At 38.0% G+C, this 27,521-nt stretch overlaps 1 protein-coding gene across 6 annotated transcripts; it reads right to left on the bottom strand.

Moving 5' to 3' along the window:
- Nucleotides 1–1,220: 1,220 nt before the first annotated feature.
- Nucleotides 1,221–27,142, bottom strand: mag (myelin associated glycoprotein). 6 transcript variants are annotated; one of them, XM_067450387.1, is made up of 13 exons: nucleotides 27,050–27,142; nucleotides 15,331–15,437; nucleotides 13,708–13,849; nucleotides 11,022–11,097; nucleotides 10,479–10,847; nucleotides 9,296–9,592; nucleotides 8,962–9,219; nucleotides 8,472–8,732; nucleotides 6,318–6,626; nucleotides 6,137–6,236; nucleotides 4,750–4,852; nucleotides 3,768–3,821; nucleotides 1,221–3,447 (listed from the first exon to the last, which is right to left on the bottom strand). In XM_067450387.1, exons 4-13 carry the CDS (start codon nucleotides 11,065–11,067, stop codon nucleotides 3,286–3,288), a joined length of 1,959 nt encoding a protein of 652 aa, XP_067306488.1. In that variant the 5' UTR covers nucleotides 11,068–11,097; nucleotides 13,708–13,849; nucleotides 15,331–15,437; nucleotides 27,050–27,142; the 3' UTR covers nucleotides 1,221–3,285. The 6 variants fall into 6 exon arrangements, with proteins under 6 accessions (XP_067306488.1, XP_067306490.1, XP_067306489.1 ...); XM_067450389.1 differs by having other exon boundaries at nucleotides 15,338–15,437; XM_067450388.1 differs by lacking the exon at nucleotides 27,050–27,142 and adding an exon at nucleotides 22,125–22,268.
- Nucleotides 27,143–27,521: the final 379 nt, after the last annotated feature.

Here is a 27,521-nt window from a genome sequence, read left to right as displayed (position 1 = left end):
GATCTCACCCCGTGGGGTCAAAAATAATCATAAGAATGGTGAGCAAAAATCCCAAAACCACACAGGGGGACCTAATGAATGACCTGCAAAGAGCTGGAGCCAAAGTAATAAAGTCTACCATTAACACACTACGCCGACAGGGACTCAAATCCTGCAGTGCCAGACGTGTCCCCCAGCTTAAGTCCAGGCCCGTCTAAAGTTTGCTAGAGATTATTTGGATGATCCAGAAGAGGATTGGGGGAATGTCATATGGTCAGATGAAACCAAAATAGAACTTTTTGGTAAAAACTCAACTTGTTGTTTTTGGAGGAGAAATAACTCTTAGTTGCCCCATACCTACTTTGAAGCATGGGGGTGGAAGCATCATGCTTTGGGGCTGTTTTTCTGCAAAGGGACCAGGACGACTGATCTGTTTAAAGGAAAGAATGAATGGGGCCATGTATCGGGAGATTTTGAGTAAAAATCTCCTTCCATCAACAAGGGCATTGAAGATGAAACATGGCTGGGTTTTTCAGCATGACACACCGCCCAGGCAGACGAAGGAGTTGCTTCGTAAGAAGCATTTCAAGGTCCTGGAGTGGCTCCAGAGCTCAACTCCATAGAAAATCTTCGGAGGTAGTTGAAAATCCATGTTGCCCAGCGACAGCCCCAAAACATGACCTGCTCTAGAGGAGATCTGCATGGAGGAATAGGCCAAACTACCAGCAACAGTGTGTAAAATCCTTGTGGAGACTTACAGAAAATGTTTGACCTCTGTCATTGCTAACAAAGATATATAACAAAGTATTGAGAAGAACTTTTGTTATTGACCAGAGACTTATGTCCACCATGATTTGCAAATAAATTATGTAAAAATGTGATTTTCCGGATTTTTTTTTTCTCATTCTCTCTCATAGTTGAAGTGTAGCTATGATGAAAATTACAGGCCTCTCTCATCTTTTGAAGAGGGAGAACTTACACAATTGGTGGCTGACTAAATACTTTTTTGCCCCATTGTACATTCATAGGCCATTACACACATTCATAGAACATACTTTTTTAGCATTCACAAAGTATTTATTCAAAATAAGTACTTGAGAGTATGAGATTTCGGACACAGCCTTTGACTCACAAAAGAAAATGCTTTTGCAAATGCATTTATCCAAATAATGGAGAACATGTACAAATAAAGCAAATTCATTTTGTTAACTTTTTTTACTTTCAAAGAAGAATGGCATCAGTTGTGGCTGGAGACTTTTATTAAATAAAAAGAACACAAGCAAAGAACATGTAAATTATTATTTAAATAACGATTGGAGATTTTCTTTTCTGCATTATTATGTCAATTAGGAAACAACATTACTTTGTTCATTATTATTGCCATCACACAGTCAGATACATACAAATATTCTTTACAACACTCAAAGTGAAATGCGCCCCCAAATCTTTTTGCTTACAAATAAATATCTGTGTATATATCTTCAAACATGGACCGTCTGTGTTACTAATTGTATGTGCACATATAATGTCAATTTTTTTGTGATTTTCTGCAAAATATACACCACTGTTGCACAATGTATGTTCTTGTTGTGCAGTCAAAGCTTCACAACAGAACTATATATCATGCAGAGTATTTACATACATTGGTATCCTACCGAGGTGCGTTGAATGCTTTATGAATGTAAGATGCAATTAATTTAATATGATAATGACTTATTAATCTGTTAGTCAAATTGCATTTCAAGGGCTAATTGCATATACTGACCATTTAACAAACATCTATTGGACACAACCTTACCAGAGGATTACATGATTACATAAAACATTACATTTATTTCAAGCACCTTAGGTAAAGGGATACCTTCCTATATGTTCCGAACGGTGGTTATGTCTTATTCAATGTCAGGATCTATAATCATCCATTATTAAATATGACTTTCTATTGATATCAAATGTCAGCTTAACCATATTGGATTGCAGCGTGTACTAGGGCAGGGATGGCCATCCGGCATTATCACTATCATATTCTACTTCCTACCAGATTGGCTGAATTATTAACAGGGTGATTTTGCTCCTCAATGTATTTGGAACGTATTTAAATACATATATCTGAATAAAAGGGCACATAGTTGTTGGGACAAAAAAATCCAGCAACCATTCAATAAACCAGTTTTGAATTCAGTTACTGGTCTGTTTTCGTTTACACATACAAATAATTAAGATACAGAATAAACTGAAATGAAAAAAAATAAAAATAAACAGTACAATTTTAAGCCAACATTAAGGAACACTTCATCCAAATCTGAAAATTGTGTTACTTACTCACCTCCATTTTGTTCCAAATTCATATATATTTCTGTGAAGCAAAATAATATTTATACAGCTTTTCCATACTACTCCAAACTGGACATAACAGCACCATAAAAGTATTTTTTCTGAATTATTTTTGTTAAAATGGCGTCACTTTCTGAAGTTTTGTCATAATTGATGTCAGCAATTGCTTTAAAACACTTGAAATATAGCACACAATGGTACTTTTATTATGCTGTTTGCCTTTTAAAGTTTGAGAAGATGTAGTCACTATGAACTGTTGTATGGAAAGAACTGAATGGAGTGAAATGAGGGTGAGTGAATTTTCATTTTTTTGGGCGAATTATCCCCTGAACAATCACTTCTGGGTGATAAAAGTATCAGTCTGGCTGTATTGGAGAGTATTAGTCTTTCTGGACAAACCCAGAGTTGGGGATAGTGCTTATTCTGTATGTCGAGGCGCACATAGCACCTCGTTCCCTGATGCTTCGACTTACAGCGGACACAGTGAAAAGGACCACTAGTGACTGTGACTCTCCCGAAACCATACCAATTCCCTTAAGTTTGCTATGGGAAACTACGAGAAAACTAAGAGAAAGGCTGTACTGTATCTCTTGGGGAAAAGAACCTTCCTTTTGGAAAGTCTTGTCTTTTAAACCAAGAGTGTCTATGAATCAGACAAATATCTGGTATGGTTTGAAACAAGAAGGGGTATAAATAACCAAAATACTAAAAAATACATAAAGAAACTCTAATGCATCATTTACAGGTAAGGCAAAGTGTCATTCATAACCTCAGAGACGTAAGAGCGCTTAAAAACCTTGCACTCTGACAAAAATAAATGCACATTGTCCGCTAGCTGTTTAAGACTGTTTTCCCCTGAAAAGGCCACATTTATGTATGGGTGAAATAGAAAAATTGTGGGGCTGGGGGAATGATTGGGCTCTAGTGGCCACTGTGTCCCGTTCGGCCGAGGAATCAGGGAAGAATCGCGGTTCATTTGGCCTTAATTTCAGTATAGTCGCTGCCGTCACCATCAGCCCTCCTGAAGCCTCCCTCCCGGTGTCGTCCATGGAGAAACTCTAGGGCGGCGTAATTCAGCTCTTGTCTCTCCATGCCTGCCATTGGGCCCACAGATTGGTAATCACTGTCGTCTCCCTGTGAAGGTAATGTAGAAAAGATATGTAAGATACATTTTTGGTGACAGAGCAGGAAAATGTTGGTAATGTCAAAATAAAAGTCCCCAACAAGACACTCAAAAGCACTGTTAGCAATTAGCTGCTAAACTGAATGAGGTAGCACAGCATATGAACTATTAGCTTCCAGGCAGCAGTGTTAAAAACAGAAATAAATCGAAATTATTTATGGTCGAAATTTGATTTTCTTCTATTTTTTAATATGCTTTTATTGTTGTCTAGTGCCAGTTCATTTCACCTCCACCCATTTGTTTACATGCTCATCTTAAATTTCAGCCTTACCGTGCCTTCCTCTAGGATGGAGTTAAACTTTGAGCCCAGGAGCTCAGTCTTAAGCTATGTTAGGGGAAGAAAAAGAGACAGAGAATGCAGAGAAGCAATGAAAGAGGGGAGACTAGAGGTCAGGAAATGCTCTAAGCATAGGCTAGACTGGGACTCTCAGTTGTGATGTCCCATCCACACTTGGCTTTGTGACAGTGGCTATATTCAGAACAATATATTAGCATACTACCATTTTATGCACAATACAGTATGTATACTGTGCACAGTATGCCTCTTTTTGTATGCATAGACTACACAGATGATCCACTATAGTGCATTTGCCGTATGTAACACAGCACAGTGTATGTACGTCTTTCAATTAGCCTTCCATTTCAAGAGTGATTATGAAACTGGAGGTAATTTCAAACTAATCTTTTTTATAATATTTTTTTGATTGCACTTGGAAAAGTTAAGATATTTTTAGACAAAATTGGATTACAAATTAAACTTACTATTTATTTTGGTGACGTGAGGTCACGTGACAATATGTAATAGCATACGCCTGCTTGAAAGGTTTATTGTGAAATAATGCCAACTGTTCCATTTACTTTTTTTTCTTTTTTTAAATAGTAGCATAAAGTGTATACTGTGCAGTTTTTTGTATGTAGTAATCTGGCATACCGTTCTGAACATAGCTAATGATTTTGTCAGGTATGTGTAAACCTGCACATTAAAAACTACTGAGTATGTATGCAATCAGCAAACGTGAGCAATTCTTTTGAATACCTGGTTCCAGATTGGTTTAATGTTAATGCTAAGTGTGGAAAGCTAATTACAACAAGAGAAGAGCCAGTATATAATATCATTTGCCACATGTATGCATGGAAAAGACCATAGAGTGTTGATTATTTTATTGTACGCTTTGTTCGCTTTCATTATCACTGTGTTCAAGTAGTACTGTATATGCTGTGCAGGTGATTTATTTATCATTGTAATATCTCACCACTTTTTTCCTGAGACTCTGTTTGTCCTTCTTGACTGCGCTGTAGAACATTGAGGGATTCTCCACTTTAGATCCCACGTCCTGCCCAGGGTTACCATTCTCTCTGAGGGGGTGGAGTCAGAGAATCAGACTCTGTCTCACACTCAACCACACTGTACACCAATTGGCTCGCGGCAACACTTTAAAGGGATAGTTGAGCCAAAAATCTAAACTTTGTTTCCTCACCCTCATGACACTGAAAAACTGTAAGACTTTCTTTCTTCAATGGAACACAAACCAAGACATTTTGCACAATATATCTAAGCTGCTCTTTTCCGTACAATGTAAATGAATGGAGGGTGGGGTTGAGCTTCATTGATGATATGCCATAATTGATGTCAATGATCATCAGTCATGTGTCCCGATTCCTCTGTGTTCATGAACATTTATTTTGATATTCTTATATTGCCTCTGTTCAGTTCATGTGTGTTTAGTTCCAGTTTCCTTGGTTCTCATAGTTCTTCATTGTTGATTAGTGTCTCACATGTTCCTCATCATCCTGTGTATTTATACCCTCCGTTATCTTAAATTCTTGGTCTTGTGTAAATTTTTCGTGCTAGTGTTTCTATGGTAATGATGTCTGATGTTTACTAAATGTGAATTCATCATTCATCTGCGTCAAGCCTCGATGAGTCTAGATTATCAAATCAAGTAAATATGTGACATCATTCATGGATTTTGCCTGCAGGAGACTCTCAATATAATGCGCAAAATCATATTTTTGTCCCTTTCGAAAGTTGACAGGCCCTCGTTCTTTTTCGTCGTATGGAAAAGAACTGCTTAGACATTTAGAACAATTGTTTTTGCTTTTGTTCCTCTAAAGAAAGAAAACCATACAGTGAGTGAAAGACAGAAATGTATTATTTTTTTAGGTCAACTATTCCTTTAAGCCTGGGCATCCATTTTAACACAAGGGGATAATTGTTACCCCTAAATAAAAACGGCATTGTGCCACAGTGTCAAGTTTGGGATCCTTTCATTTTGATTTCCAATGGGACGTTTTTTTTTTTTTCTTGCAAAATGAGATAGGAGCAGGATGTTTGCTGCAGAGCTCAGCGGTTTTTGAGGCTGAAAAGCAATGGCATGGGGCAATTGAACCTGCAATAGTTTTGTTAGTCTGCAGTTTCATGCACAATGTGGCATGTTTACCATCTTACCAAGCAATCAAATTGGATCATCTGTGAGTGGGTTATGGCTTGAAAACCAAATGCCAAAACAAAAAACCAAAAAGACAAAACTGAACATGGATGACTAGGCTTGGGTGTTTTGATGCCTACAAACCCTGGTCCCAACCCACAAACTCCATCAAAATGTTCTTCTCCCAGTCTTTCTTGTGAGGGATACTCACTTTTTATTGTTCTGACCCACGTATCTCACAGCTGCGATGATAAAGGCGATGACTGCCACACCTCCAATAGTCCCCACTATGACGGCCATCATGTACTTTTCTGAAAGAGTGCGTTGAGTTCATTGATACCTCAAAATCACATTAATGGTTGCACATGTGGTTTCAGTGAAAGTGAACTTACTCTCCTGCTGCAGTTCCAAGCGGATGGTCTCGGAGCCGTACATGTTGCTGATACTGCAGTGCACATGGACAGCCGTATCACCATTGTTTCCCCTTTCGCCCTTGTCCTGGAGCTTGATGATGCCCGTGGACGTGTACCCATCTGAGTGCGTGTAGTAGTTGAAACGGTTGTTGGAGTTGTTGATGGTAATATTGAGGTCAGGCAGGAAGAATTCAATCGCAGGCTCAGGGTTTCCAGAGGCAATGCACACACACTGAACGCCCTCACGGACTATAGTGCACTTAGAGTCATCAAGAAGGACAGGGGCAACTGGGAAAATTGAGAAGAAATAATTAAAAAAGACCATCTTACAGTGTTGCAGTACTTCAGTCTGGAACAAGACCGGACTCGGACTCCAAGTCCAAAACCGTAGTTTTAGTTGCTTGGTCCATCCCCCCAAAAAAGTGTTTGCTTAGTGTTCAGATTGGCATTTTTATCACCGAACGTAAAGGCATAGGGATACGGTCACAACCAGATTGGTCGGCTTTTATGACGCATTGCCTATTTTGAGACGAACTTACCGAACATCCAAAACAATACTGTGGGTAGGGCTAAATGTGCTTGTGCTTGTATGTCATAGCCTGCATATGATGGTATATTGACCAGCTGATAATTTTGAAGTGCTTATAAAATGTGTGAAGGAGTCAAAACAGTGTCAGTAATCCCTCCGTCAGACACACAAGTGAAGTTATTAAACTTAATTTCGGGAAGAGTACGCCCATCTAATCTTTCAATTAATACCAAGGTATAAAACCAGCAGCTTGCCTCTTCCCTTTTAGTCCCTGCAGCCCTTGCTCCTCCTTTTGTACAATTTTGTTATGGGGGGCAATCAGAGCTCGGGTAGAATATCCTCTCCGAGCCCCTCTATAGCAGACCGCAAGCCAAATCTGTTTACCACTTTCACTACGATTATATGGGCACACAAACTCGTGAAATAAAGATCTGCTGCAAGGAGAAGCGCTTCTGATCCCTGAACTGAACTGTGATGGGCAAACTTGAGGCATGCTTGAGCATTCTGTCCTTTTTAGGGTCACATCATGCTGTTTTTGCTTCGTTTACATGTCTTTGGTCCATATTGCATTCATATTTCATTCGAACTGCACCAGTTTGGAAGCGGACCGAGACCCATCTTCTCAGCTGTTTTCTTTCTTTCTTTTTTTTTGCGACCAGGGTTCAGATGTTCACTCTTATTCAGATGAACAGCACTAACAGAACAATCACACAAGGATTCGTTTTAATCAAACCAAACATAACAGATGTGAGAACCCTCAGGAGCATTTGGACTTGGCCTGGATTCTAACTTGAATGAGCTGGTCTCGACTAGTGATAGCAAACATGGTCTTTGACTTGAGATGGACTTGTCCGAATTTGAATACCACAACATTGACCTCTATCCTTTACTTGCTCTAAGTTTATTTTTGCTCATCTTGCCATCCTAAGGCTTGACCCAAGTTGAACACAAACCGAAACCAACTTTTCCTTTGAGAAAACATCTTCATAAACTGTCCTTGAGCATAATTACACTCTACTCAATGTTTAAATTTACATTCTGGATCAATGTCTTTACAAGCCTAGAAATCTAGACGCACCCTAGCGGCAGCAAATCTAATCTGCAGCGAGTGTTGTCTAGCAACTCTCAATACACGTCTGAGCTGTAAAAACCAAACTCTGGTCAGGCCAATTACATTGGGTATAGAGTCGGTGGGTGTGGCTTAACATAATGACGCCCGAGTTGCGCTTGCATGACAACAAGCTGTAAACAAGCTGGCGAACAGCGGTCTTTTAAATCAGCTTTGACCTCGACTCTGGAAGACTTGCAGTTAAGCTTTTCTCTGAGACATTCTTAAGAAGAGAAGATGTGTTCTGTGTTTTGCCAACCGTATATGGCGAAAGTTTAATCTGTCAACTAGCGCCGCATCACCTTCGTTGCTCTGGTTGGTTGTAGCGCTATCCAATTGCGTGCACGCCGTGCAGAGGGAGTCTGAAAGACAACCGTTTATCCGCCCCTCGGATTGAGCCCTGTCAATGGTGAGTGTCCAGACCAAACATTTTGATGTGGGTCTGGCTTGTCAGGCTGTCTTTACTTAAAACTGGTCAAATTTTACAGTGACTTACATTCCACTGTAATGTTAAGTGAGCTGCTGGCCCGTCCGTGTTCGTTCTCGGCTAGACAGCGGTAGACTCCATCGGCCTGCGGTGTGATCTCGTGCAGCTCAAGCACGGACCCCTCCTCAGCTGTGATGGTGCCCACCAGCTCCCCATTCTTTAGCCAGGTCAACGTGGGCATTGGATTACCCTTGCTGATGCACTGTAGAGCAACTGACGATCCCTCTAACACTGTCAGAGATTCATTGATCCATGGCTCCCGTGGAGGATCTTCAAGTTTGAGAGAAAACAAAGAAAAGAACAGAATGTCCTGATTATGTTTGGATGGATAGTGGAAGGCTTATGCTGCCATATGACGTAACACATCTCTGAATCAAAAATGCAAAAAAATTAGCCATTATCGGTATCCAAAATCAATCCCTATTCCCTAAGCAATTGCTAAAAGCACTTTTAAGAGATTTATTTTTCAATCGCCAGGAGTGCATGGACATTTACTTACAATTTATTGCCAGATACATGGATGTGTTCATGCTGCCAAAGCCATTGTCACCAACGCAGGTGTAGACACCTTCTTTCTCCGGGGTCAGGTTGTCCAGGGAGAGTGAAGAGTTTGAGGCGGTTTCCGACAACAGCTCTTTGTCTCCAAAATACCAAGTTATCACAGGAACAGGATTACTGTCCACATCACAGTGCAGGACCACCGAGCTTCCCTCCATCACCTCTTGAGACACGTTCACCCACACAGTTCGAGGGCCATCTGCAGATTACAGGATAGGTCAGTAGATATTGTCTGAGAAATGTATGCATCGGTTTCATAAAATGGTGGAACTTACACTTGATGTCCAGAGAAATGAGGCGTTCATAGACGAAGGTGGTGTTTGGGTATTGGACCCGGCAGCCCAGCACCTGGCCGTTGTGTATGGGTTTGGGTGTGAAGGTGAGGGTGCTGGACAGTACAGCAGTGTTGCTCTCCTCAACAGTGTCAGGAGTGAAAATGGGGTCGGGCAGGTAGTCCGTGTACATCCAGTGGATCTCTGGACTGAAGTCAGGACAATTGTCTGGGACATAACAGGTCAAGTCCAGGCTTAGGTCACTAACAATCTCCTCTGGAACATCGATGTTGGGCTGATCTACATCAGGGAGAAACATACAAGTCAATGTGAAGTCAAAATAGACATTTTTACTTCATACTTTAATCAAGCCAAATAATGATGTATTTATTTAAATCTTTTTATTGATATATAATGAATCATAATAACGCATTCAATGAATAATAAGAAATTACAGATTGTCTCAATTTAAACCCTTGAAACCTCCCACCCAAAAAAATGATAAATGTAATATAAAACAAAGAAGGGGAAAAAAGAAAAAGAGAAATTATAATAATAATAATCATCATAAAAAAGAATTAAAAATAAAGATGGAACTAAATTATCATTCATCTCTCCGATATTAAAAATAATAATGCATTGATTTTAGCAAACCTGCATTTAGGTCTGGCTCAATTCTTCTACAACACACACATTTAACAGTCCAAAGTCTCAACCTACATTTTTGCTCATTAAATATGCTGTATGAACCAGAAAAACATCTCATTACAAAACTAAAATTGGTCGTGGTTGAAACTGCTGTTTTATGTCTACTGCACATGCTTACACCAACAATGTTTCAGTAGACACACTGAAAAAAGTAGCCTTAGACAAAATACACTTATGTTCAATATACAATTTGTGAAAACAAGAGATGTCAACGTCGTCTAAAACAACCCCCATTTATTATACTATTCGGACAAAAACATGGAGACATCTTTCAGGTTTGGAATTACATGAGGGTGAGTAAATGATCACAGATGCATTTTTGGGTGAACTATTCCTTTAATCTTAATCTCATGCAATGTTGCTTATCAAATAAATGTACCTTGTTTTAAGGATTTTAGGTTATTATTACTGAAAGACATAAATAAAGTATAATTAAATAAAGTTTTTTTCCCCACCATACTCTGGGCTACATACTTACCCAACACCTGTAGATTTGTGAAGTCAGGAAAAGTGTAGATGTTCGCTCCCCCCAGGTCTGCACGGAAGTAATACCTCCCAGAATGTTCCGTGCCGATGTTGTTTATCAGCAGTGTGCAGTTTTTATGTGTCAGGTCGCCCAGTAGCCTGGTCCGTCCTTTATAACTTTCATGAACAATATCTGTGCGTGACTTAAACACCACTGGGGGGAAAAGCTGGGGGTAGGGGTGGCCGAAATACCAGATCCCGTGGACACCCCTGTAAGGCCTGATACCAGAGGGGTATGTGAAAGAACAAGGTATAACCACACAGGAGTTTGTCATGGCTGAAATGTCTCTGGGCATCCACACATTCCACTGAGCACTAACATCTGTCCAGAGAAAGAGAGAAGAGAGAAGAGAAAAGTTAAAAAGTACTATTGTATTATCGTTTTTTTTTTTTTAATGATTGTGTAATGATAGCATGTTTTTAGGCATGCATCATATCTTAACATTAAAAAAAGGAACCACAGTAATAGCATATTTGATTCAGAACAAATTCTTACCTTTCAGAAAAAGCAGCAAAGGCAACAGCAGCTCCAAACCCTTCATGGTCTCAGTTTAAATCTGGACCATAGACCTCTGTTACAAAACCAGAACATGCATCAGTAAGACAAACAGACATCTACTGATACAACTGAGATTGTAATTGTGAATAAAAACAGAATGCTTGAAATTAAGTTTCAAATTTCAATATTTTATTCATAATACAACCATAGATTACATATCAAATGTTTAAACTGAGAAAATGTATAATTTTAGGGGGGAAATAAGTTGATTTTAAATTTCATGGCATCAACATATCTCAAAAAAGTTGGGACAAGGCCATATTTACCACATGTGGGGTATCCACTTTTTTCAGTCTGAGAACTGAGGAGACAAGTTGCTCAAATTTAGGAATAGGAATGTTGTCCCATTCTTGTCGAATACATGCTTCTAGTTCCTCAACTGTCTTAGGACTTCTTTGTCGCATCTTCCTCTTTATGATGTGCCAAATTGGAAATGATTGGAAAATACAAGATCTTCCCTAAAAGAGACGACGTCTGGATGGGAGCATGTTGTTCTAGAACTTGCCACAATGCCATGCCACATGCACTCATGCAACCCCATACCATTAGAGATGCAGCTTCTGAACTGAGCACTGATAACAACTTAGGTTGTCTTTGTCCTCTTTAGTCCAGATGACATGGCATCCCAGTTTTCCAAAAAGAACTTCAAATTTTGATCTGTCTGACCACAGAACAGTTATCGACTTTGCCACAGTCCATTTTAAAGAGCCTTGGCCCAGAGAAAACGCCTGCGCTTCTGTATCATGTTTAGATGCGGCTTCTTTTTTGAACTATAGAGTTTTATTCAGCAACGGCGAATGGCACGGTGGATTGTGTACACCGACAAGTATTCCACAGTGTATTTCTGAGCCCATGTTGTGATTTCCATTACAGTATCATTCCTGTATGTGATGCAGTGCCATCTAAGGGCCCAAAGATCACGGGCATCCATTATGGTTTTCCGAACTTGACCCTTACGCACAGAGATTGTTCCAGATTTTCTGAATCGTTGGATGATATTATGCACTGTAGATGATGATAACTTCAAGCTCTTTGCAATTTTTTCTTCGAGAAACTCCTTTCTGATATTGCTCCACTATTTTTCACCACAGCATTGGGGGAATTGGTGATCCTCTGCCCATCATCACTTCTGAAAGGCACTGCCACTCTTAGAGGCTCTTTTTATACCCAATCATGTTGCCCATTGACCTAATATGTTGCAAATTGGTCCTCCAGCTGTTCCTTATATGTACATTTAACTTTGCCAGCCTCTTATTGCTACCTGTCCCAACTTTTTTGGAATGTGTAGCTCTCATGAAATCCAAAATGAGCCAATATTCGGCATGACATTTCAAAATGTCTCACTTTCAACATTTGACATGATATCTATATTCTATTGTGAATAAAATATAAGTTTATGAGGTTTGTAAATTATTGCATTCCTTTTTTATTCACAATTTGTACAGTGTCCCAATTCATTTGGAATCAGGTTTGTAAGTTGTGTACAGGTTTTATTTATCTGCTGGCACTTTTATCATTCATAAAACAGAAAAAGATGGGGATCAACGTGGCAAAGATGACATGGAAAAAAAAACTTTGCATATAAGTTTTATAGAACACAGAGTTCACAAGGAATATTTCACCCAAGAGAGAAAATTACATGGAAAGTAAAAAAAAAAACTTCAATACTGTCTGCCTCTGCCTTTAATGTATGTTGATTTAAATACGAAGAATAAACACTTTTAATTTTAGTTTTGTAATGTCGTATGTTTATTTCTTTCTATATTATACTGGTAGCACTTTGCAATAAATTTTCATTAGTTAACTACATTAGTTAACTACATTAACATGAACTAAAAATAAACAATACTTCTACTGTGGTTATTAATCTTAGTTCATGTTAATTTCAACATTTACTAATACATTATTAAAATCAAATGTTGCATTTGTTAACATTAGTTAATGCACTGTGAACTAACATGAACAAACATTAAACAGCTGGATTTTAACTAATATTGATAAAGGTTAATTAATACTGTAACAAATGTATTGCTTGTTGTTATTTCATGTTAGTTAATGCATTAAATAAAGTCAACCTTATTGAAAAGGTTTTAACTTTATGATAATAAAAAAATCACCTTTAAGAATAATCAAAAACACATTAAAATGTGTAGAATCAAATATGCAGAATTACAGTAAGGAAAATTTAAAGAATATGAAAAAAATATGAAAAAAAGGCTTTGTTTATTTATGCTAAATTTTATATATATTTTCTTTTTTTCTCAAAATTTATATTAGGGTGAAAAATGTGACCAAAACATGTTTATGAGGGATCTAGCCTATTCTGAGACATTAAATATTAGAAAATAAATGTGAAATTGGGGTGGTTAGGAGTTATTGCCAGACCTTGTGTTTTGATTTATAGAATTAGGTCTGGATGGATGGATGATGGATGGATGGATGGATGGATGGATGGATGGATGGATGGATGGATGGATGATGGATGGATGGATGGATGGATGGATGGATGGATGGACGGATGTATGGATGTTGCACACATATATACCATTTCTCTTATTTCTGTTTTGTTCACAGCCTGTAATGATTATTTGTGTTTGTTTTCAGGCAACCATTTGGACAATACCTTGAACTGCTGGTAGAGTGTGCTGAACCGCAACCAACTTTAATTCCTCTCTCCAACGGTGAACTAGCCGCTGCTGTTTTCCCCTCACAAACAAGGGGGCGTTCTCTCACAGCACATCAACTCAGCTTCCCTTCTGACTTGTCTTAAAAACAACAACAACAAAATGACATCAGTATCAAGCAGCATTAGCTCTCTTAACCCACACAGACACACACTCTTTTAAATGCACTCACGCACGTCGTACAGGGCCGCAGTGTGTGGGAGAGGAGAATTGCTCATTATGAGTGTACGACGTCAGCCCTTGCGTGTTTGGCAGGCATACAGACATCACTGTTCATGTTATGACACATCACCAATATCACATTCATCCACGCTCACACGGCGTCACCCAGCTGCCTCTGTTGACTTTATTCACGCGCCACGCTCGCTGTGTGTGCGCGCTACACACGCGCGCGCGTGCATCTCCTCCTACTTTAGAGCAGACGCAGGGTACAGATGGTGGAGCAAATGGATTGTTTTTGAAATCTCGAAGATTATTATATTATAAGATTCCCCTGATAGTTCACGAGTTTGACGCAGTTATTGAACGAATAAACTTTGCAAGACGACGGTCTGACAACAGTCAAGTATGTCCATAAATGCCCCACACAGCCTAAAGTTACAGTATATTCCTAACAACTAGTTGCCATTCTTTCACAGTCATTTTTCAGTAGTAGTTTATATTAATTAAATAAGCTAATATAATAATACTGTTACTTTAATGCTCGAGCTAGTTAGCTATTCTAGGATGGATTCTGATTGGCTGTCAAGTGTTAATACGATGTTTAGAACTATATCTTTATAGTTATCGTCCTTTGTGTGAATGGGACTTAAACTTTGTAAATGTGGTGAGTAAATCATGGCATTATATTAAAAAATAATTAATAAGTGTGTGTGTGTGTGTGTGTGTGTGTGTGTGTGTGTGTGTGTGTGTGTGTGTGAGGGGGGCATTTAAGTAGCATTTTAAACATGTCTTGGGAAAAAAAAACATTAATCTTGCATCTTGAGACAAATTAATGGCACTGACATTTTTAAGCTTTCAGTGTGTGTGTGTGTGTGTGTGTGTGTGTGTGTGTGTGTGTGTGTGTGTGTGTGTGTGTGTGTGTGTGTGTGTGTGTGTGTGTGTGTGTGTGTGTGTGTGTGTGTGTGTGTGTGTGTGTGTGTGTGTAAGAAAATTATGATCTTACAACGATAGGCTTCATTTCCCCCCAGAAATATTTTAAGGGGGGGAAACAAGTATTTTATTATAGCTAATGAATGTTGTATCTTGTCAATCATAGCAATATTTTACAGAGCATATCGTAACAATTGAAACCATACAAAAATGGCTCATTAAATAAACATCCCAAGCAGCCTTTTTATTCTTGTTAATCATAACCAAATAATTATAATGACACCAGCTGTTCCAGAAAAACAGAACTAATTTATATGCCCATCACACAAGATCTAAGAGGCAGAAAACTGCTGTTGCTTGGAGCTCAAACCCCTGGCAGCACGCATAAGAAAAGATGAAGCAATTCCCAAGCCAAACAAACAGACCATTTATACTCCACAAACAAGCCTTGCACCATCCAGGACACTTGCCTCATACCAGATCCAGATTCCACTCTTGGACTCTCCTGAAGGGGAAGAACTGGTCTCTGCTTCTGGTTCTTCAAAGTCCTCCTGCTGTTCGTCCTTCCTCAGATGTGCTGGAATAGGGGGGAAAGACAAAGAAGGAGGGCAATGGAGATAGACAGATAGGGAGAGGAGAGGATAGAGACTTTTAGCTATAAGCTGGGCAAATGTGTGCCGTGGGCAGCCTTGAATATGCAGACATTTCCCTCAGTGCATTCTTCTTCTCTAGCCCACATTGTACATTCCTCTCCATGACATCTATCCTTTCTACCCTGGTCAACCCCTCCAGCCTGTCTGGCCACACTGTGTCTCATGGTTTTCAAGTATACTTCTGCTATAAGGGTCAGGTGACACAGTTGGGTATGAGTTGGGACTGTAGGACACACTATATCCTGTTAATCTGTTGAAATTCATCTTTGATGCATGACTCACCTTGTGAGCTAAAGCTGTGAAATATTCTTTGTCTCAATTGTGGTTCATTTTAACTAAACATGAAATCCTAATGGACCCCATTTCATTTTTAGTGCACATTCCTTGTCTTACGGTGAATGATTCATCAGTGCATGTTATAAAAAAAAGCAAATCTTTGTATCCTTTCATCAAAATGTAATGGCTTCCTCTGAATCACCATCACAGTACACCAATGGATATGTTAACAAATAGTCTTTTTTTTTTTTTGTAAACTCTTTTTTTTTTTTTTTTTTAAATAAATGAATACTTTTTTTCTGCAGACACATTCAATTGACCAAACATTTTTACTACATATTTCTATTTCATATAAATGCTGTTCTTTTTTATCCATCAAAAATCTTGGATAAAAGTATCATGGTTTCACCAAAAATATTAAACATCCAGCACAACTGTTTCCAACATTGATAATAATAATAAATGTTTCTTGAGAACAAATCATCATATTATAATGATTTCTGAAGGATCATGTGATACTGAAGACTGAAGTATTAATGATGAAACATCTCAGCTTTGCCATCACAGGAAGAAATTACCGCATATTCAAATAGAAAAGTTATTTCTAGTTCATTCTAGATGGCCAAAGTTAAAGGATCCCTTGCCCAACCTGACATTATGGACTTTAGTTGTGGCATGGGATTCTTAAATATTGTAAATCAAAATACTACACTGTAAACATTGTTTGTTTAACTTTTAAAAAACGTTGAGTTTATTGAAATTAAAATTGGAGTTGATACAATGAAGGAAATTGGTTTAATAAATTAAAAATCAAAATATTTCTGTATCTGAACCAAATAATGTGATGAATCATGAAAATAGCAAAATTTGGCATTTCACTGTCATCACTAATAAAACACACACAATTACCCAATATGCGCGCAAAGTCGTTTAATAATATTTAAATAAAGGTTATCAATTCTCAAAAATGTTCATTGTACTAACTCACATTTTTTATTTCAATGAACTTTTTTTTTTTAAATAATTTTTTACAGTGTATTTATGATAGATAGTTGCCATAGGGACTTCCATAGTTGATGAAGGGGCTGTGCGGAACAAATGCACAACAGGGAGCCTGTGTAAAAATCAAAGACGTATGACATGCCACAGCACCCCACACACATGCTACAACGCACGCACCGTAAAGCACCACCTTCCCACCAACACACACAAATGAATAGTGTAGCACATGCCAACACACTCACATCGCAATGTGTGGATTACAACAGTAAAAGCTGCTAAATGACCTATCTATGCTTCTGCATCCTTCACTCAATGAAAAGTTTGTGTTTAAGTGTCTGTGTGTGAGGGAGTGCAAAATCTGTCTAATATTAAAGAGCTGTTTGTTTATCCAAAAACAATGTGGAACTGGAACCATGCTGTACGGTCTTGTACTTCTAATGGGCTTCTTGAAGTGGGTGTCAGAAACAGCAAAAAAGACAAAAAAGAAGGAAAACCTGTATTTTTTCCAAGCAGCAACATCCCGCAATCTCTCTTTTACATTACGGAAGTAATGTAAACTGCCTCCAGAAACAGAAAACAGGATCCAGAAGGGAGCAGAATTTTATTGAGCCCCATGTTAAAATTCCTAACTTGACAGCAGAAAAAAAAACATGTTTACAGCCTGGTACAAATTTTGGTTTTGGGCAATATGGCTAATTTTTACCTTCATTAAAACTGTGAGGGGGGTGAACTTTTTTATAACTAATTCGTTTACGTTATATAAACCCTTAAAGTTCTGCATCATTAAGGGTGTGGTTACTTTGAGTGACAGGTGGATAGCCATTAAGCCGCCATCGATAGTCATTGCGTCACATAAGCTCTACCCACATTCTGCCTCTTGGCCCATTTTCTGTTATCCAGGAGTGACACGCGATGACTTGCCCGCAAGATGGCAACGCCCAGCTTGTCTCTAACTTTAAAGGGTTAGTTCACCCAAAAATGAAATTGATGCCATTAATGACTCTTCCTCATGTCGTTCCACACCCGTAAGACCTCCGTTCATCTTCAGAACACAGTTTAAGATATTTTATATTTAGTCTGAGAGTGTAACTAAGCATATGCACACTATACTGTCCATGTCCAGAAAGGGAATAAAAACATCATCAAAGTAGTCCATATGTGACATCAGTTAGTTAATTAGAATTTCTTGAAGCATCAAAAATACATTTTGGTCCAAAAATAACAAAAACTACGACTTTATTCAGCATCGTCTTCTCTTCCACGTTTGTTTTCAAACCTCAAATATAGATTCAAACGTTAATGAATCGGATTGATTCATGATTCGGATCATAAATCAATCCGCTGATTCATGACTGTTTAAATCTTTATTTGAGGTTTGAAAACAAATGCGGAAGAGAAGACAATGCTGAATAAAGTCATGATGTATTTTCGATGCTTCAAGAGATTCTAATTAACAAACTGGTGTCATATGGACTACTTTGATGATGTTTTTATTCCCTTTCTGGACATGGACAGTATAGTGTGCATGCACTTGGATACGCTGTCTGACTAAATATAAAATATCCTAAACTGTGTTCCGAGGATGAACGGAGGTCTTACGGGTGTGGAACGACATTAGAGTGAGTCATTAATGACATACATTTCATTTTTGGGCGAACTAACCCTTTGAGCTTCAGAACGGCTTATCGGAATCCTATGGGTGACGTCACGAACACTACGTCCACTTTTTTTTTACAGTCTATGATTTTTTTCTCATTCAGAATGACAATACATAGTATTATTATTCCAAATATTTGAACTGTATTAGTTAAATTATGTAAATGAAACAAATAAATAAATAAATAAATATTACTATTGTACTGTAAAGTAAAAAAAAGCAAAAAAAGCAAATCACATTAGCCTTGACGTCACTGAATTTCATTGAGAGTTGTGCGACAATCAGTCACTGTTTGCGGATGCCATAGAAATGAATGAGATGTGTCGTAAACTAAATCATACCTGTCGCACAATTTTCTGTGACTTTTCTTATAAAATAGAATGTTTTTGGTGTAAACTCTAAAAAAAATGTTTAATAATTTTTTACGTTTAAAATACAAAACTAATGTTAACATGTTGAAAATTAACCTATAGGCTGTCGATATGTTCATTATAAGCCGTTTTCCCACAAAAGTAGTTTACTCACCATAGTGAAACCTCCATTGACATCCATTCAAATAAAACAGCCCAACTGGAAACTGACACCTAGTGGTGTGGATGTAGCATTGAGCAAAAGCAAATGTTTTCTGATGCCAGTAGAATGGGCAATGTGCTGATTAAAGGCGGGGGAGGCGCTGGTTCAACCTCTCAAGTAATAAAAAATAGTTTTAAAAAAAAGTATCATACATTTTTTGTATGATTTATACATGTTCATCAAATCATTGCATTTAGTCCCAATTCAATAATAAGGTGTCCTACGTGCCTGTCAGCATACATATTTCCATACCTCCACACCTGCTCTCGCAGACATCACACGTCATCAGCACCTTCTGTAAGGTTATGCAGAGTTGTGGACAGTCACTGAGCGCTGCAAACAAACAGCAGCCACATTTTCCTGTTCCTCCTGAACCCAAACAACAAGCTTATGCTGAGTTCACTCCATGTCATAACTGCAATTGCGTCCTCAGACTCGGTCTCGGTCAACATTATCAACGCCGAAATGAATCTGTGGCCGTCAGGTGGTACAAGTAGCTCTATAAGTTGTTTACGTTCATTATTACTGTAATATTATGTGCTTTGACACATGAGGTAATTTAACACTGTCTCTCGTGACGCTTTACAAACTGTTTTGGCTGTGCGCACTTATGTGTTTTAAAGAAGGTGTAGTTTTGGAGATGCTTTGAAGGGAGAATGGGATCTCAAGCTTTCAAAGCTCGCCTCCGAAATTGCCTTGCCTACCTCTAATAAATTCGACAACCAAAAGAGTCCAATAAGAGGGAGGTTAAAGAAATAAAGCAAGTATTATTCAGTAGGTCAATTTAATCTCAAAATGGCCGCCCCCATGAGGCAACCTGCTCCATGTAAAATAAAAGTCTGCTGATATGACTGGAGGCTTTATCTAAAATGTTGTTATTATGCATTTGATTATCCATAGGCCTAAGTGAAGTAATTAACAATTAACTGAGTGTAATTACTTTATGCGTTTAAATGAGGTGTAATCACTGACCACCTTTAAACATTGCTTAAGTAAGTATGTTAGGCATGTGCATATTTCAATCAGTTATGTAAATGTGCACCTTTTGCTATAGATCTCTTCAGAACAGGTCTGTTCACAGCATGCTTTACTGTCAGCCTGTGACGCGCCCTGCGTCCATAAGCCCGGGCACCCTCTAAATTTACCAGAGGAGCAGATGGTGGTAAAAAACATGACTGCTGGCCCTCCCACACTGTTTGCTTTATAAGCAACTATGACTGATAGTGTTTATGAATGTGCACTTGTAGGGCATATTCTCAGTGGCTTGCACAGTTTCGGTAGGAGGGATTACAAATGCCTGTGACTCAAAACACGCAGCATACCAAGATAAAACTATCAGCATCATCACCAGGAGATAATTTCAGCATGGATGGAGTAACAACTTGGGGCGATTAATAAAATGGGGGCAAATCTCAGAGCAGAACTTCCACAGCTTGTAAATTAGCAAGGCAATAATGGATAAACGACTAATGTGAGCAGCAATCCATCGATGAGTCAGATCGTAAACATTGCTCAGATTTAAAATGATCTGATCTGGGCATGTGTAAAGTTTCATGAAGCAGCCCACCCACAACCGGGACAAACAAAAACGCAGCCAGGGAGGGGGAGGCTAATTGTCAAAATGTCTACCACTCGAAACAATATCCTGTTGCGTTATTACATTTCCCTCAATTAGTCAGAACTGCTTTCATCCACAGAACACAAAAAAGAAAGAGCCTCTGTTCAAGAATAAGAATATGCATTTCATTTGTAATTTTTTATTATTTTGAAATGTACTATATATATATATATATATATATATATATATATATATATATATATATATATATATATATATATATATATATATATATATATATATATATATATATATACATTATAATATTTTACTTTGTTTTAAGTATCTACTGTATATATAAATAGATTGATAGTAAATATTTTAAGATATACTCTTGCACCTAAACATAACAATTGTGATTTCTGGGCTGAAATATTCCACAGCCTGTTATATTCAGCGTTCCATGGGGGCAGATGGCAGTCTCAGTAGTCTACCTTCACTACATAGCAGCTTCCTGTCCACATTTCAGACTGTGAAGACAGAGGCCCAGGTCCAACTTAGTAAAGCTATAGGCCCATCCCAGCCTCTTGAGGGAGAATCCATGCTAATCATTGCACATGCATTTCATGCAGCATTGTAATGCGTTAATTTAGGGAAAAAAGAAAAAAGTATCAAAAAATACTGCTACTCTGAAAATGCAGGAACAACTGGAGGATAGAGAGTATTTAAGACTATATGGAATAGTTAGTGACAGGAAGATTATATGGAATAGTGAGCCATGAGGAATATGCAATAGGCTTTACTCAAAGCAATGTCGATGAGAGCATCTTGAACTGCTTGGAGTTGTCATGACTGCACTATTTTGGGGTCATTTGCATCAAAACATTTATTAAAAGCTTATTGGCCTCTCCATAAAAATGCCCCATGAATTTCAGCCATGACCTCGGTAAGAATAACTGCATGCAACACTAAATGTTAGACACAAATGTTAACACAAAATTCAGCTAAAATGATCAGCGCCAATGATTACCAACAAAAGCTGCTGTTCTATGGCAAAGAATGTTTATGAGTAACGCGGAACAGATCCAGCATTATGCCACTCTGCTGCTAAGCTAAAGTGGGACATGATGAAGCCCTACGATGTTGTTCGAGTGAGTGATTGAGGAGTTTGGCAGGAGTCTGTTGGCACTGCATGACACATAACCATGCATGACTGAACCACCATTCCCTTCCCTTCTGTACCTGAACATCTCTCTCCCTCTCTTTAAATCTTATTCTTTTTTAGCTTATTCTCGTGACAATGTCTTTGAATTATGCTCTGTCCATACATAATTCATTTTCTGACAACAACAGCATAAAAAACGCATTGAGTTACTTAACAAACAAAGCAGCAACAATCAGCCTCGATTTACTTCTCTAGTTATAATACATCAAATACACTTTTATTTGAAATGTAAGTAAACTTAAAAAGCTTTAATGTAACCCTTAATGTAATTAATGGATAAACATGGCGTTAAAAACAATCTTAAACGCAGTAAGACTCACCAGTCAAAAGGTTCCTAAACCTCCTCAGCTCAAATCCAGCATTAATCAGCAGAGAAAAACCGTAGCATGACAAACACTCACAATGACATGCACACATACGGATGGAGGCCTCTCTTGCCACCTTCTGTACCAGGCGGGGCGGGCAGGAGGAGGAGGTGGGCTCGTTTCTCTCCTCCTTTCAACTCCTCCGTTCTATATGAAAATGTCAGAGGCTCAGAGCAGGGAGCATTGTTCCATCCACTCAGGCCATTCATAAACAGACACCCACTCTACTCAACCCACAATGCACCGCACTGTTCCTCCCGGCACAGAGCACATGGATGTGGCAGCGATCAGAACCTAGGTCAATGCAACCAAGAATCAAGATGCCCCCGCACACTAGTATGCATCATTTACACTGGTGGCATGAGAGGAATGCAAGCATTTGTATTAGACAGTTGCATGGAGAGTGTTGCTGTGATGCCCTTAAAAATAAAAGATCTTCAGGGGTTATTCTGAAGCACATTATGTCCAAAAAAAAACTATTCTTATCAAGAATCATTTTACACTTTTTATGGGTTATACTCTGAAAACTGATAGGGTTTTACAACCTAAAGTTATAGAAGAACAAATAGGTTTTTCATACTTTAAGGTCTTTATTGGCATCTGTTTTCATTAAGAAACTTTTAACATCCACAAGATTCTTATGGCTTTGATGGTTCCATAAATAACCTTTTACCTTCCTATTGCACCAAAGAGTCTTTATAGTAGATAAAAGTGCAAATAATATTTTAAAAATCTGAAGAACAAAGCTAATTTAATTTAAGAACTGTTCTATGAAAGATAGGAAGGAACTAAAATGGGTTCTTCCATGGCATGGCTGAAAAACCTTCATTTTTAAAAGTGGAACAATTCCATAGCACATCTTTATAGTGGAGAAATGTGCTTTATATTATTAAAATAATTTTTATATGTAGTAAAAATCGTTGTTGTTTTTTTAAACTGTTCACTGAAAGGTTCTTTTGGGGACCCAAAATGGTTCTATGGCATTGCAGTAACCCATCTTTAGAACCTTCAAACTAACATTTAGGCCTTGTTTCACAGACAAGGCTTAGATTAAGCACGAATCAGGCCTTAGTTCAATTAGGACATTTAAGTAGCTTTATTAAACATGCCTTAGAAAAAAAATATTACTGGTGTGCATGTTGAAACAAAACTGGCATGAAGACGCCACTGCACATAACTCAAGAACCATTTAAAGCCAATAAGAAGTAAAGAACCACTGTTGAACCTTTATGGTTCCTTGGACGTTCTTAGGGTCTCACTTTAAGTTATTCTATTTAACACGAAGAGTTCAGATGCAAAAGCCTCTAATAAGCCACTTCGATCAAAAATGAGATAACGATACTGAATTTATTCTCTCTGCATATAGTATAAGTTCATAAAATACTTTCACTTCAAATCCACTAAATCCCAGCCTCAGGCAATTCAGAAGTGCCCGTACTTAGGTAGAGGCCTGACAAAAATGCTTACTTTAAAGAAAAATGTCAGACAGAATTAGATGCTTTGGCATCTGAACTCCTCATTATTGGCTTTGTAAGTTCTTTAAAGCACCAGTGCTGATTATTTTCAGAGCTAGAAAATTAAAAGTTATTTGGGGAATTTCAAAGATTATCAATGGAATCAAAATTCTTGGTTCTAGCACAAACATTGATTTTTAGGAGTGTGTGGACACAAAGATATACAAGAAGTCTCGATGACAAAACACTAACCAATGCACCAAAAGTGGAACAAAAACTGTGGTTGAAGTCATCTAACATAACAGAAACAAACACAACTGAGGTGCCTCTAAGTGCTAAGTAGAAGACATATAGGCATGTCTAGTTGTCATTTCCAAACAAAGTGATTAAATAAACTGCACTGTGTCCAACTGTCTTGATGAAAACACACTGTTCCAGTTATTCAAGTTACAGCACTCCGCACCAGAGAAATAAGTCAATCAGCATAGACGTAAACGCTCCAGAGCCTCGACAAACACCACACAGACACACTCCTGGCCCTTGTGCTTCTGTACATAGTGCCTATTGTTTAGGCCGTCCCGGGGAGAGAACAGAACGGCCAGGCTGGAGCCTGACACCACACAACACAGGGAAGTCGATGCGCACAAATAATTGTCTAAAAAATCCCAACAATCACCCATTCACTCTTCCCATTCCACTGCCTTTCTCTCGGGGATGTTACAGTCATAATTAAGCACTAATGTAGGGGAGGCTGTGCAGTACTGTAAATGGTCACGATTAACAGACGCAAGCTCGAACACAAAACAACGTTTACTGAATAATTATAATATATATAAATTATAATATATATATATATATATATATAATATATATATATATATATAGTATATAGTCCACTAATTTCATTAAATATTTTTTAAAGGTCAAAAGCAGCTAAATGTTTCATTGTTCAATTAACTTATTCATTAAATTATTATAGATAAATTATATTTTAGATTTAAAAGATCAATTGGCAAATTATTTTCTCACACACACACACATCATATATACACTCAATATATAAACATTTTTAACATTATTTATATATTGTTTTTTTTCTAAATTTACTCATTTAAGTGTGTGTTCGTATGCAACAAAACAATTGGAACGCAATTGACCAATTTGCATCCAAGCATATCCATCCACTACATACCTATAATATTCTCAATAAATATTAAATTATATATTAAAGCGCTGTAGTTATATCCCGCTGCCTGCCTCCCCACCACCTCCTCTCTCTCTCCAACAGGGTGCTCTTATGCCCACATGAGTCAGGCTTTTCCCCATTACTGCTGCATCTATGATCATACTCCACTATGCAGTCACACACACACACCGGCCTACAGCAGGCCTCTGGTTCCAGCCATGAGGTCAGCGTGCCTGGAGGACTGAGCTCTTTCCCTGCTGTAGATATGGGGTGAGGGCGCTCAGCACTAGAACAAAAAAGGATTCATTGTCCTCCTTTTGTCTTTGGGGATACAGACAGTATAGATGGTTTGTGACACAACGGAAAGGTAGAGGAGAACGGCACACGAGGAGTCATGGAACAGGGTGACTCTGACGGTAATTAATGACTCCTGTCTGAAACAAGGTCAGAATAAGAGACCTAAATCAACTGTACAGAAAAGACAGTGATGGCAGATAAAGAACAAAGACAAAAAACACAGCGGGAAATAATGACTATACAGCTCTGGAAAAAATTAAGAAACCACTTAACGTTGAGAAATCAATGTTAAGTGGTCTCTTAATTTTTTCCAGAGCTGTATATACAGTATATACTGGTGTTGAGTAACAGCCAGATTGTAATAATCTGCATTTTTCAGCAGAGAAAAAAAAGACTGATTGTTCAAAAACCAAGATACAATGAACAGATGCCTTTTGTAACATCTTAATAAGTATTCATAATGCGAAACATATTTGGACACTTAAGCCACACTTTTTAAAAACATCATTGCATGAGATAAGCCAAACAAAGTGGCATCTGCAAATAAATGAGTCACTTTTAACCATTTCAAGTTAGGAAGGCATCAAGACACGTCCTTCACTTCCTGTCTCCTAAAATCTGATAGATTTTTTTGAAGGCAACATATCCTTCGCTGCGCTTAATATCCCACAATCCTGTGCTTTCCATTCTGTGACTGTTAAGCTGAAAAAAGTTGACATCTGAAAGTTGCGGTTGGTTAACAGTTTGTGTAAATGTATATTTTCCTATGACTATAGTAGTACCTGTGATTAAATATTTGCTTATTTAATCACCAAAGCTCGCTCTATTTTGTTGTAGATTATTAAACCGCTATGCCATCTCAAAAGTCTGCCCAAAATCAGTTTTGTGAGGGACTTTTGTGCGTAAACGCTGCCAACATGGTCATTGACTGATAGGGCAAGCAACAAGTCACTGCCTAATCTTTAGGACGCAGCCATGATGTCAGTTCTCCTCACACTCACACAGGTGTCCTATAGTAACCACATGTGTAGAATATAACTATGATCCACTAATGTGTGACAATCAACTGTACAATACTTCCTTTTGAACAGTAAGATCATTTAACTTATTGATAAATGTTCTGCTTAAAAAGTGTTTCTGTCATCTTTCTTTAAAGTTAATGCCATTTGGTTGGAAACTGTATCTACTTCAATGACATTGGCTGTGGGTTAAGCAACAAAATATGTTTTGGGACTACTTTAAAAACGATCAAAGCAAATACTGTTCAATAATCTGTACTTTACTGAACTGAAGTGCACACAAAAAAAAAAAAAAAATTGCCAATGAGGCAGCTGGCACTGAATAATAGGCCATAAAGTTAATATTGTGCACTTGGACAAGTGCAAATGCCAGATGACAGCACACTTCACATCTCCAAAGACTATAGGACATTCATCCACAGCAGGGTTTGATTCACTGGCAAGTAACCAAGAGAGGAACTGGCCAACATTATAATCCTACTCTAGAGAGAAAAAATGTGTTAGGCACTGACTTCACTGAGATCATAACGCATTTCACTGGTTAGGATTCATAATTATTTCTGCCTTGGTAAAAGTCAATTATTTATAGTGCCATATGACTAAGATGGGCGCAATCACATTTGATGCTCTGACATACTGTATAGCAACAATCACCAAACAACTGAGCAGCTTTTATGCTAAAAAAGGGAGTAATACCAAGGAAATGATAGGCATTTATCACTTATTTGTCTATAAACTTGTACACAATAAAAAAAAAAACATCTAATATTTGATAAATATTTATTAAAATATTTAAAATTAAATTAAATAAGAAAAAGTGAAAAAAAAAACAAATTTTTCTAAATAAATTGAGACATGCCAAATAAACATTTTCATGTATGATTATATCATGTATGGCTGCTGGCTTAAAAAGATCAGACTTACCTTATCAGACGGTTTTCACTGTAAATAGGCAGGCAGAATGCCGATAACTCAAGAGCGATGCCCGTCTCTTTTCCTATTGCATCTCAATCCCTCCCACCCTGCTTCCCTCTCTATCTCTCTCTCTCTCCCTCTCTCTCTCTCTACCCCTCACTATCTGGTGGCATGTGCCACTGACACATGATTGTTATTGTGGTTTTACATTAGCACTCTGATTAGTAATGCCTTGATTTCACAAACAGAAAAACATCACTCCAGCAAAACTGCTACAAATTATACTGCATTTCAAAGAGAAACAGGACACAAACATGACTTATTCTGGCCTGTTTTGCTAAACGAAATCACATACCTCAAGTCCTTGTTCTGTATTTCTCCACACATATACAACTGGGATTGAATTGTCTTCTCATGTGTTACACAAATCTGCACTGTAATCGCTATAGAAAACACAACCATTTATTACTTATTAAACAGC

This window comes from Pseudorasbora parva, chromosome 8 (genome assembly GCF_024679245.1).
Source record: "Pseudorasbora parva isolate DD20220531a chromosome 8, ASM2467924v1, whole genome shotgun sequence".
NCBI lineage: Eukaryota > Metazoa > Chordata > Actinopteri > Cypriniformes > Gobionidae > Pseudorasbora > Pseudorasbora parva.
The sequence above is the reverse complement of the archived record's forward strand: the minus strand, read 5'-3'. Positions and strand labels throughout refer to the sequence as shown.

Excerpts from the sequence above, each read along its gene's own strand:
- mag (XM_067450387.1), bottom strand. The coding sequence starts at position 11,067 with ATGAAGGGTTTGGAGCTGCTGTTGCCTTTGCTGCTTTTTCTGAAAG. Across the intron at positions 9,593-10,478 it reads CACAAATCTACAGGTGTTGG|ATCAGCCCAACATCGATGTT; the intron begins GTAAGTATGTAG and ends TCCCTGATGTAG. Across the intron at positions 6,237-6,317 it reads CTTGGAACTGCAGCAGGAGA|AAAAGTACATGATGGCCGTC; the intron begins GTAAGTTCACTT and ends GCACTCTTTCAG.